The sequence below is a fragment of the Hyla sarda genome, chromosome 11 (genome assembly GCF_029499605.1).
Source record: "Hyla sarda isolate aHylSar1 chromosome 11, aHylSar1.hap1, whole genome shotgun sequence".
Classification (NCBI taxonomy): Eukaryota; Metazoa; Chordata; class Amphibia; order Anura; family Hylidae; genus Hyla; species Hyla sarda.
In genome coordinates this window covers 23480513-23492663 of record NC_079199.1, presented here as the reverse complement: position 1 = coordinate 23492663, position 12151 = coordinate 23480513, and the positions used below count along the sequence as shown (strand labels likewise).

General features: G+C 42.1%; 1 protein-coding gene across 8 annotated transcripts in view; it reads left to right on the top strand.

The window, feature by feature from the left end:
- Window positions 1–12151, top strand: part of AKAP6 (A-kinase anchoring protein 6) — a 234271-nt gene that overhangs the window by 47749 nt on the left and 174371 nt on the right. For all 8 annotated transcript variants that reach the window (XM_056547013.1, XM_056547014.1, XM_056547006.1 and 5 more), the window contains 2 exons: window positions 5643–5894; window positions 10621–11763. In XM_056547013.1, the coding sequence (XP_056402988.1) occupies window positions 5643–5894; window positions 10621–11763 (1395 nt within the window). The remainder of the gene's footprint in view (window positions 1–5642; window positions 5895–10620; window positions 11764–12151) is intronic.

Here is a 12151-nt window from a genome sequence, read left to right as displayed (position 1 = left end):
GATATCGCTGTGTGTCCGAACTATTAAAATATATTATTAATGAAACTGCACTGTGAAGGGCGTAAACATAAAAAAATACCAAAGTCCAGAATATAGCAGAAATTTTTTTTTATAAAAAAGTGATCAAAAGGTCCCATCAAAGCATAAATGGTACCGATAAAAACTACAGATAACAGTGCAAAAAATGAGCCCTCATACATCCCCATATACTGAAAATTAGGAGAGTTATAGGGGTCAGAAAAGGACAATTTTAAACAAACTAATTTCCGCACAAAAAGTGATCTTTTTTTTTTTTTTAAATAGTAAAATAAAACACAACCTATATAAATTCGGTATCATTGTAATCATATGGACTTACAGAGTAAACGTAATGTGTAATTTTTACCGAAAAGTGCACGAAAGTGAAACGAAAGCCCTCAAAAGTTGCAAAATGGTGTCTTTTTTTGTTTTGTTTTGTTTTTCAATTTTGCCCCACAAATAATTTTATTTTTGTTTCACTGTAGATTTTATGTTAAAATAAGTGATGTCATTACAAAGTACAATTGGTGGCGCAAAAAAACAAGCCAAAAGCGAGGATGCGAAAAATAAAAAAAACACTGATGTCCTTTAGGGAGTTTAAAAGGAAATGAAGAATGAATGAACAGAGACGCAGAACGACTAAATAGTTTATTGTTACACATTAGTCAGACACTATATATTAGACTGTAATGATTTTAACAATATTATATCTCATAAAAATTAGCTGATGAAGTCTTATTGCCTTCAAACAGTGGTCTCCAAACTGCGGATCTCCAGCTGTTGCAAAACTACAACTCCCAGCATGCCCGGACAGCCTTTGGCTGTCCGGGCATGCTGGGAGTTGTAGTTTTGCAACATCTGGAGGTCCGCAGTTTGGAGACCACTTCCTTAGGATGAAGTTATTACTGTAACTTGTCTGAGCATTTATATCATTGTAATTGACTGTCAAGGTCATCCTGGAAAACCAATAAATGCCAATTGCCAAGTCAACCCCAATGCTGTTTATAGCAATCAAATTCTATTAGAAGTAATTTAATAAAGACCTGGGCGAGGTTATTTTTATCATTAAATTTAACCAGCATTTTTGTGCACATTTGTCGCAAGTTTTTGCGCAAATTACCTTTTGAATTCCACAGCGCTTGAGTAAAATTTGCTTTAAAGGGGTACTCTGGCGGAAAACACTTTTTTTTAAATCAGCTTGTTCCAGAAAGTTAGACAGATTTGTAAATGACTTCTTTTAAAAAGTCTTTACCCTTCCAGTACTTTTTAGCAGCTGTATGCTACAGAGGAAATTATTTTCTTTTTTAATTTCTTTTTTTTGTCTTGTCCACAGTGCTCTCTGCTGACACCTCTGTCCGTGTCAGGAACTGTCCAAAGCAGCATAGGTTTGCAATTGGGATTTTTTACTGCTTTGGACAGTTCCTGATACGGGCATCAGGTGTCAGCAGAGAGCACTGTGGACAAGACAAAAAAGAAATTGAACAAGGAAAGAATTTCCTCTGTAGCATACAGCTGCTAAAAAGTACTAGAAGGGTAAAGACTTTTTAATAGAAGTAATTTACAAATCTGTTTAACTTTCTGGCACAAGTTGATTAAAAAAAAAAAAAAAAAAAAAAAAAAGGGTTGCCCAGGAATAGGAAAACAGAGCTGATTTTTTTCAAAAATAGCTCCATGTCTGTCCCCAGGTTGAGTATGGTATTACAACTTGGCTCCATTCACTGCAATGGAGCTGAGCTGCAGAAGCCCACCCGACCTGGAGACAGACGGGGAGCGGTTTTTGAAAGAAATTAGCTCTCGTTTTCTATTCCCGGATAACCCCTTTATGTTTTACTGATTTATCGAAATGTCACAACTTTTATGTGATCTCACTCAAGTCCACACTTGGAAACTCCCTAAGATAGGGTTTCCAAACCAGGGTGCCTCCAGCTGTTGCCTTTGGCTGTCCGGGCATGCAGGGAGTTGTAGTTTTGCAACAGCTGGAGGCACCCTGGTGGGGAAATACTGCCCTAAGATCTAGCTATTTATATAGAACATGCGCCATTTTTGATAAATTTGCGAGGGTCAGCACGCCCCCTTCCAGCAGACTGCCATCGCTGGGGGGGGGTCCCAGCATTCAGACCCCCGTGATCTATAACTTATCCCCTTACCAAAGGGGATAAGTTATATTTCACTACAGAACTCTTCTTTAATATTGCTGATTGTTAAATTATAATTTTATAGTAGGAGAGATTAAAAAATATATAACCGTGGCCCTCCAGATGTTTGCAAAACTACAACTCCCAGCATGCCCGGACAGCCAACGGCTGTCCGGGCATGCTGGGAGTTGTAGTTTTGCAACAGTTTGGAGACCTGGGATATATAGTATCTTGACATTGCAGAAATTATTGTTATTTTAGTTAAAAAAATAGTTTCTTTCTTAACCATCATGTGACTCAGTATTATTCAGGCTAATCCGTATTCCGAAGCGGTGAAGCACAGCGTATCTTTCCACTAACAGGACGGTGAATAGTCCCAGCCTCTCAGACTGCCTCTAGTCATAGGGTCTCTCCCATCTTCTATCACATTCCCCCTGGGTGAGAAATCAGTTCCTAAAAATAGTCCCTGGGAGGGGCATTGAGGGACCAGGCTGGTTGAAGACATGGTTTGGGCTCGGGGCCCTTTCTGACTGCGGGAAAGGCCCTAAATCCCAGGACTGACTGACAGACCAGGTGTGGAGACATACATGGCGGCCAGGTAGGGTATATGTGTGTGGGGTTATATTTCGGGTTGATCCTTCTTAGTAGGGTTGCCATTGAGGTTCCACTCTCTTTATATGTCTACACGACGTTTCCCCAATTCTTAATGAATTTGTAGTAAGATAGATGCGTATTCCTATAAAGCGTGCGCGCAGCACGGTGGAAGATCAACGCAAGACATCTTACGGGTGTTTTACAGGGGGTCGCTTTGTCAGTAAAGCCTCCGAGCCATTGAAGCAGCGTAGTGTGTTTGTGTGTGTTTTAGTAGGAAAATGTCCCGACAGCTGAAAGCGTCATGGCAGCTGTCCTCCTGTGTCACGAATCCCAGGACACGCACAGACACAACCAGGGGGCTGCCCAGTGTGCCATGCTCGCTCGTACAAAGACAACAGCTCGTTTCAGCACAAGGAATGGCCGCGTTGTAGAAATAAGTCGGGGACCGATACGTAGGTCGCAAGTCCGGTATTATTATAATTTTTTATTTCAGGTTTTATTTTTGAGGTTATATTTAAGAGCATAAAATCTGCGCGTGTTCTGACGTGACTTAATTCTTCGTATTAACCTTCGAGGAGAGGATAAGCTCAAAAGGGGAGATTTATCAAGACCTGCCCAGAGGAAAAGTTGCCGAGTTGCCCATAGCAACCAATCAGATCACTACTTTCATTTTTGAAAAGGCCTCTGAAAAATGAAAGAAGTGATCTGATTGGTTGCTATGGGCAACTTCTCCTCTTTACAAGTTCTGATAAATCTCCCCCTAATAGTTTAGGACATTGGGGGAGATTTATCAAAACCCGTCCAGAGGAAAAGTTGCTGAGTTGCCCATAGCAACCAATCAGATCGCTTCTTTCATTTTCCACAGGCCTTTTCAAAAATGAAAGTAGCGATCTGATTGGTTGCTATGGGCAACTCAGTAACTTTTCCTCTGGGCAGGTTTTGATAAATCTCCCCCATTGAGTTTGAGATTTACCCGACGACATTTCTTTTTAATGTAGGATTTCAGTATATTAAGTTTTTTTTTGTTGTTTGTTTTCTTTTTTAGCTAGTGATCAGTCACCTGTTCATTTCTCTTTAAATTCAATTTAGATGTTGCCGAAATTGTTGTCGCTTCCATGTTTTCTTATTTTATATACCGTTCCGTGAATGCTTTATGTCTTTATTGCCCCCTTTGTATATAAGGAAGTAAAAACTGTTATTAAATATTATTCTTTTCGATTATTTGTTTTTTATTTATGTATTCAAAACGTAGGGTAGTGGTTTCCAACCAGCGCGCCTCCAGCTGTTGCCAAACTACAACTCACAACATGCTGGAAGTTGTAGTTTTTTGCAACAGGTGGAGGCACACTGGTTGGGAAATGCTGACATAGGGTATTGTGTATAGAAGTAACCATGGTTTTGTCCTTTTTGCCTCCCTCATAAATAAGTAAATTAAAACAAATCAAAATTTTTTTTGTTTTTCAATTATTTGTATTCATCTATTGTACTAAACACAAACAGCAGTGTTTCCCAACCAGTGTGCCTCCAGCTGTTGCAAAGCTACAACCCCCAGCATGCCCGGACAGCCAATGGCTGTCCGGGCATGCTGGGAGTTGTAGTTTTGCAACAGCTGGAGGTACCATGGTTGGGAAACACTTCTAAACTGGTATACAAAGGATAGAAATACTGTATGCATTCTGTAGCGTATAACAATTACCTGCTGGGACTTGTAGTTTTGGCACAGCTGGAGGCACACTGGTTAGGAAACACTGTTGTGTATCGCAGTAACCCCGGTTAACCCTTTCACTGTAGTCTTAAAGGGGTACTCCGGAGGAAAACTTTTTTTTTATTTTTATTTTTTAAATCAACTGGAGCCAGAAAGTTAAACAGATTTGTAAATGACTTCTATTAAAAAATCTTTACCCTTCCAGTACTTTTTAGCAGCTGTATGCTACAGAGAAAATTCTATACTTTTTGAATTTCTTTTTTGTCTTGTCCACAGTGCTCTCTGCTGACACCTCTGTCCGTGTCAGGAACTGTCCAGAGCAGCATAGGTTTGCAATGGGGATTTTCTCCTGCTCTGGACAGTTCCTGATACGGGCAGCAGGTGTCAGCAGAGAGCACTGTGGACAAGACAAAAAAGAAATTAAAAAAGTATAGAATTTCCTCTGTAGTATACAGCTGCTAAAAAGTACTGGAAGGGTCAAGATTTTTTAATAGAAGTCATTTACAAATCTGTTTAACTTTCTGGCACCAGTTGATAAAAAAAAAAAAATAAAAGTTTTCCACCGGAGTACCCCTTTAAGTTGTGAGCTGCACAAATGTATTTTTTTTCGTGTTCATGATCACCCTTTCGATTTCATCTATTTATTCAACACATAGATTAGTGTTTCCAAACCAGGGTGCCTCCAGCTGTTGCAAAACTACAACTCCCAGCATGCCCAGACAGCCGTTGGTTGGGAAACAACTGCTACACTGGTATACAAAGAATACAAATACTGTATGCATTCTGTAGCGTATAACTATTACCTGCTGGGAATTGTAGTTTTGCAACAGCTGGAGGCACACTGGTTAGGAAACACTGACATAGGGTGTTGTGTATCGCAGTAACCACGGTTAACCCTTTCACCGAAGTTGTGAGCTGCACAAATGTTTTTGTTTCGTGGTCATTACCGCCCATTTATTTATTCAACACATAGGGCAATGTATTCCAACCAGAGTGCCTCCAGCTGTTGCAAAACTACAACTCCCAGCATGCTGGAAGTTGTAGTTTTGCAACAGCTGGAGCCACATTGGTTGGGAAACGCTAACATGGGGTATTGTGTATTACAGTTACCCTTTCACTGTCGTGCCCTTCATTTGTGTGTATCTTCTGTTATTTTCCCCTCTAATATTGATTTTTTCTCTATCCGGCAGGATATTTGTGAGGATATCTCTGATCATGTGGAACAGATCCATGCCCTGCTGGACACAGAGTTTTCCCTGAAGCTCCTGTCGTACTCGGTGAATGTGATCGTTGATATTCACACAGTGCAGCTCTTGTGGCATCAGCTGCGGGTGTCTGTGCTGGTCCTGAGGGAGAGGATCCTACAGGGGCTGCAGGACAGCAACGGCAACTATACCCGGCAGACGGACATCCTGCAGGCGTTCACTAAGGAGGAGCAAGAGGCAAGAAGTAGCACCCCAATTCTCCCCTTAAATCCCAACGCAAAATTGCAGCTAGACGCATGCTAACTGATATTGTTATTTGCTTACTACTCTTTCTTGACCAAAAAATATCCATTTAAAAGGAACCCCTCACATTGAAAATGCAGTCCAACCATGTTATAGAGCAGGAGGAGCCGAGCGGATTGATATATCATCTTAGAAGAAAAGGTTTAGTGTACATTGTAAATTAGCTATTGAAACCTCTGCCCGTTTTGGGCTCAGGAGTCCAGTGGGAGATCCTGCTCACTTGATAGGACCGCCTACTGGACTCTTAAAGAGGTACTTCAGTGGAAAACTGTTTTTTTTTTTTTTAAATCAGCTGATGCCAGAAAGTTAAACACATTTGTAAATTACTTCTATTAGAAAAATCTATACTATACTACATAGGAAGTTCTTTTCTTTTAGGATTTCCTTTCTGTCACGCCAACAGTGCTCTCTGCTGACACCTCTGTCCGTGTAAAGAAATGTCCAGAGCAGGAGAAAATCCCCATAGCAAACCTATGCTGCTCTGGACAGTTCCTAAAATGGACAGAGGTGTCAGCCGAGAGCACTGAGGTCATGACAGAAAAGTAATCCCAAAAGAAAAGAATTTCCTTTGCAGTGTACAGCCACTAATAAGTACTGGAAGGATTAAGAATTTTTGATAGAAGTAATTTACAAACTAGTAACTAGTTGATTTAAAAAAAAAAAAAAAAAAATGTGATGCTGGCAGATTGGACTGCTTTTTAATGTGGCAGGATCACTTTGACCTGGACTGACTCTTTTATATTTAAAAGGTACTTTAATGTTATTAAAAACTGTCCATGCAATTACAGTACAACCCTTATGACTAGCCATGAAGTTTCATTGAGCACTGGGGAGCTGCTAGTTTATTCTGAGCAATAGCAATAGCAGTTTTTCCCAACCAGTGTACCTCCAGCTGTTGCAAAACTACAACTCCCAGCATGCTTGGAATTGTAGTTTTGCAACAGCTGGAGGCAAACTGGTTGTGAAACATGGGCATAGGTTTTTAGGGTATTAAGTCCCTAAAGAGGTACTTCAGTTCTTTAAAACATTATAGGCTTAGTGCAGTGTTTCCCAACCAGTGTGTCTCCTGCGGTTGCAAAACTACAACTCCCAGCATGCCCGGACAGCCAAAGGCTGTCCGGGCATGCTGGGAGTTGTAGTTTGCAACCACTAGAGACACACTGGTTAGGAAACACTGGCTTAGTATTATTAGGGTATTAAAGGGGTATTCCGGGAAAAAACTTTTTTTTTTAATGTCAACTGGCTCCAGAAAGTTAAACATATTTGTAAATTACTTCTATTAAAAAATCTTAATCCTTTCAATAATTATCAGCTGCTGAAGTTGAGTTGTTGTTTTCTGCTCTCTGCTGACATCTCTGCTTGTCTCGGGAACTGCACAGAGTAGAAGAGGTTTGCTATGGGGATTTGCTTCTAAACTGGGCGGTTCCTGAGACAGAGAGCACTTAGACAGAAAACAACAACTCAACTTCAGCAGCTCATAAGTACTGAAAGGATTACGATTTTTTAGTAGAATTAATTTACAAATCTGTTTAACTTTCTGGAGCCAGTTGATATAAAAGTTTTTTCCTGGATAACCCCTTTAAATCCTTAAAGGGGTACTCCAGTACGTTAAAACTTTTGATCGCACCGGGTCCGATCACTGATCTTCAGAAAAGGGCCCCGTATTTCCCTGTGCATGGAGCTGCGCATCCACAGGCACTCGATGCAGTCTCTATAGAAACACTGGAGATACACAAGCGCTGTACTCGGTTATCGCCTTTGGATAGAAGAGGTTTAATGTACTGGAGTACCCCTTTAATGTAAATTACATTGTCCTGATCGCCACCCTTTGATAACTTTACACTATTGGCATCATACATCCGATATTAAATTGGCACTGTCAGAGCCAAAAACTTTTTATATGTTGTTACTGATGAAAATTAAAGACCTTTTGTAGAATGGTTGCTTAAAATTTTTTGAATATTTAATAAAGAAAATGGCTCCTAAAAATCCCACCACTAGAGGTCCCCCATACCTACTGGGACACTAACCAGTCCTTCAGCAGCATCAGGCTTGTCCATGAGTCATGGACAAGAGACGACTTATGGACAAGGCTGCATGAGCAGACATACCAATCCCCTACCACCACCACAAATATAGGTGATAGAGGCATAAAAATGACATGTACATGGTCAGGATTAAGTACTACTGAGTAACATATTAATTCATATTATAGTGCTATGACTAAGTCACTTGACGGCTTGAAACGCATCAAGAACATAACGTGCACTGTGTTTTGTATCTTGGATTTTAAAGGGTTACTCTGGTGAAAAAAAATATGTTTTCAAATCAACTGGTGCCAGAAAGTTATACAGATTTGTAAATTACTTCTATTTAAAAACCTTAAGCCTTCTAGTATGTGGTAAGGGGTTGTGTGATGAGGGCAGATGTTGTTATCCTTGGGGCAGAGGGCATTAACTCCTAGTATTCGTGATGCCAGTGTGTGGTTTATCCTCGATACCACCCAAAGATATACCGTTAGATCCTGGGCTAGGCACGGGGGCAATAATGGCTCTGACGCCAAGTTACGGACAACGATAGCTTGATAGAGGGTAGACAGTTGGTAAAGTCTATACAGTTCAGCCAGGACCCACGGAGGTGACCAGTGACTCAGAGACCTTAAGGGCTTGCTGGGACTGGTAGTAGGACTGGACAATTGAATGCGGACCACGCTGACTTGACAGATGACAGGGACTGACTTGACTTGACTCATAAAGCTGTGACTTTATCTTACTTGAATTGATGGTGGCTGCAGGACTTGACTTTGAGGTCTCCAACACTCTGGACACACACACTAGGCACGACTGACCTCCAGCAAAGACTTGTAAGGAAAGAGAGAGAGAGAGAGAGCTAGCTCCACCCAGGGCTTATATGGGAGAGACTAGCAGGGAGCCCATAGGTCACTCTTGGGATCACCTGGTCACTGGTACCTCCTCGGTAACAATCACATGACATATCACATGGTATAACTCTTAAAGCAACAAGACATTTTATAACACTTTACATGGTAAAACATATTTACAATGTGGAAACAAGTGCAGGGGGCCTTGGGGACACTGGAGGAGGCTACCTGACAGGACAACAGGAGCACGGGGTAACATCTCCCGTACTGGGCCACCACGAGTACTTATCAGCTGCTGTATACTACAGAGGAAGCTGTGTAGTTGTTTCCAGTCAGACCACAGTGCTCTCTCTGTTAACAGAACTGTCTGCAACAGGAAAGATTTGCAATGGGGATTTACTCCTACTCTGGAGAGTCCCTGACATGGACAGAGGTGGCAGCAGAGAGCACTGTGGTCAGACTGGAAAGAACTACACAACTTCCTCTAGAGCATACAGCAACTCATAAGTACTGGAAGGATTAAGATTTTTAAATGGAAGTAATATGAAAATCTTTGAAAACATTTGTCTTCCACCAGAGTACCCCTTTAAGGAAGTACAAATAAAGTTAAAAGATTTAACCTACGCTAGAACAGAACTACTATTTTTGTAAGTAAGACTCATACTCACCAAGTACTGTACCTGATGGAAGGATTTAATTTAAAAAAAAGCATTCGGAGACTGTAAGATAAGTATAAGATTCACCAAGACGTGTGCTGAGAAAAAGTTGACCAGTTGCCCATAGAAAACTCCCCCTTAAAGAGCACCTCTCATGATCTTGTTAAAGGAGTTCTCCAACTGAAATCTTTTATCCCCCGCTGTGCCCGGGCTGTAAAACTATACATAATAAACTTTCACTTACCTGCCTTACGATCCCCCGTTGTTCCGATATCGCCGCCTGTGCTCCGGTCCCTGTCAGCTTCCTCTTCCTGCGGGTCGGTGACTTCACTCTGCGCTCAGCCTATCAGCGGCTGCGACGGGACATTGCTGCGGCCGCTGATAGGGTGAGCGCAGAGTGAAGTCACCGACCCGCAGGAAGTGGAAGAGACCGGGACCGGAGAACGGGATGGCGATATCGGAACAACGGGGGATCGTAGGCAGGTAAGTGAAAGTTTATTATGCATAGTTTTACAGCCCGGGCACAGCGGGGGTTAAAAGTTTTACCTTAGAGAACTCCTTTAAATTTTATAATTCTCACAGTTTACTTCCCTCATCATGATAACCCCCCCCCTACCACCACCTTTATTTTTTATTATTTTATTTGTTTTCTACCTTGATATTGCTCTGTATTTTCTGCTCAGTCAGATTCACAGACTGGGAAGGGGCGTTCCTCGCAGGTGTGAGATCATCTGAAGCCATACAGGGGAGAACTTCCTCCCTCACTCTGCTACACACAGCCCAGAGCAGTTCAGTGTGAGATGAGCTATGATTGGCTAAGGCTGCACACACACACACACACACAGCCTCAGCATTTCCGGCTTTTGGACTTCTGCCAGGCCAGCAGGAGTCCAAAGTCTGTGCAAAGGATGGGGAAAATGTGCTCTGGACAAGTAGGGAGACACCTGGAGGCAGGTTTTTAAAAACACAAATAAAACATAGAAAACTTCTTTTTTTTTTAAACAAAGTACATTAGAAAGATTTTTTTTTTTTTTTTTACCATAAGGAATGCAATAGCAAAAACTAGTTTTAATGTCTGATATAATGTATAATACAGTCAACTTGAACTCTCTTCTTCTTTCAGGATAGACTGGATGCTCTCACCGAGGTGGATGGCTCTGGTCAGCTGACCATTCGATGCCCCCCAGATTACCTTTCTCTAGATTGCGGGATCACTGCCTTTGAATTATCAGACTACAGTCCGAGGGAAGAGGACACACCGCCACCTCCTGCAAAGCCCCTAGAAGATTGGACATACAACGCTATGCAACAGGAGTTTCCAGATCTGGTGAAGGGACCGGGCCTGCTGACTGTGATTCCTGACAAAGACATCACCCTTAATGCTGAGATGGAACAAGACTTAACACCTAAGCAGATTGATGAACCAGGACAGCAATCTCTTAAAATGTTCACTACCAGCGAAAGCACCACACCAAAAAGACCTCTTCAGGAGAGCAGTGACCATGGAGGAGATTCCCCCACTCGTCCCTCTTTACCAAAGAGAGGATTGTTCCTAAATGATGTGGCTGACTGGGCACCAGCAGACAACCAGGCATCTATTGAACCCAACTCTCCTTTGTCAGTATGTCCGACTTCCCCCAAACAACACTTTGTTCTTAGCCTGACTCCCACATATTCCACAGTCCCATCCTTTCTTCAAAAGCAAGAACCTGAAGACGATGTTACAAGACACAATATGGTGGCAATAGAGGACTACAGTGAGGTGCGACAGGGCCTAGATGGCAGAGAGTCACCCAACAATTCTAATCCCTCGCACTGCAGCACACCAAATAAAAGTCAGAAAGATCAAGAGGATGACAGACTGCTGGATTCACCACCACCTGATTTAGGGACGGGCAGCTGGTATGGGTCAGATGAGTTCCTGGCATTACCCTCGCACTTACATGAAGCAGACCTTCTTGCCTTGCGCCTCGGTAGCCTTTCACAGCTGGTATCTCCTACTCCGGGAGAACCACAACCAGCACTGAGGGATGTAGAGGACTGGGAGATCAGTTCGGGCTCAGAACTTGGGCCCAGCTCACCCCGCTGTATCTCTCCAAATACCCCCAGTGAGATGGCATTGTATCTAAATGGCAGTGGACGATCAACTCCACAACCCGGGGCTCCAGCAAACAGTGTACGACAAAACAGAGCAGCACTTATACAGAGGCTAATGTGGGATATACAGAGGCAAGACAACGATCGGCACGTGTGGGAAAAAATTCAGGTAGGTCCACCCTTGATCAAATCATATAGTAACCATAGGTAAGTGCTTTTTCCCATACATCTGATGATCTGGCATGGTAGTGATGCTGGACTGGTCCAAGAGCTGATGGCAATTGGTCACAACCAGAACATATACTTTCTGTGCAGGAGAAATCTGCAGTACATGGATGAGGTTCGGAAAATCTCATCCACAATACATGTGATCTAATCTGTTGAATTTTCCATACACAGATCTATTTGGAAGTTCCTTAACATTTTCAACCCATGTACATTTATTTATAAAAGGTACCAACCCGAAGTCTTAGCCACACAAACACCTTCCATACTTACATGGCACCTTTTCCTCTTCAAGTAGAAAGTAAGGGTCTATTCACACAGCAGAATTTCCG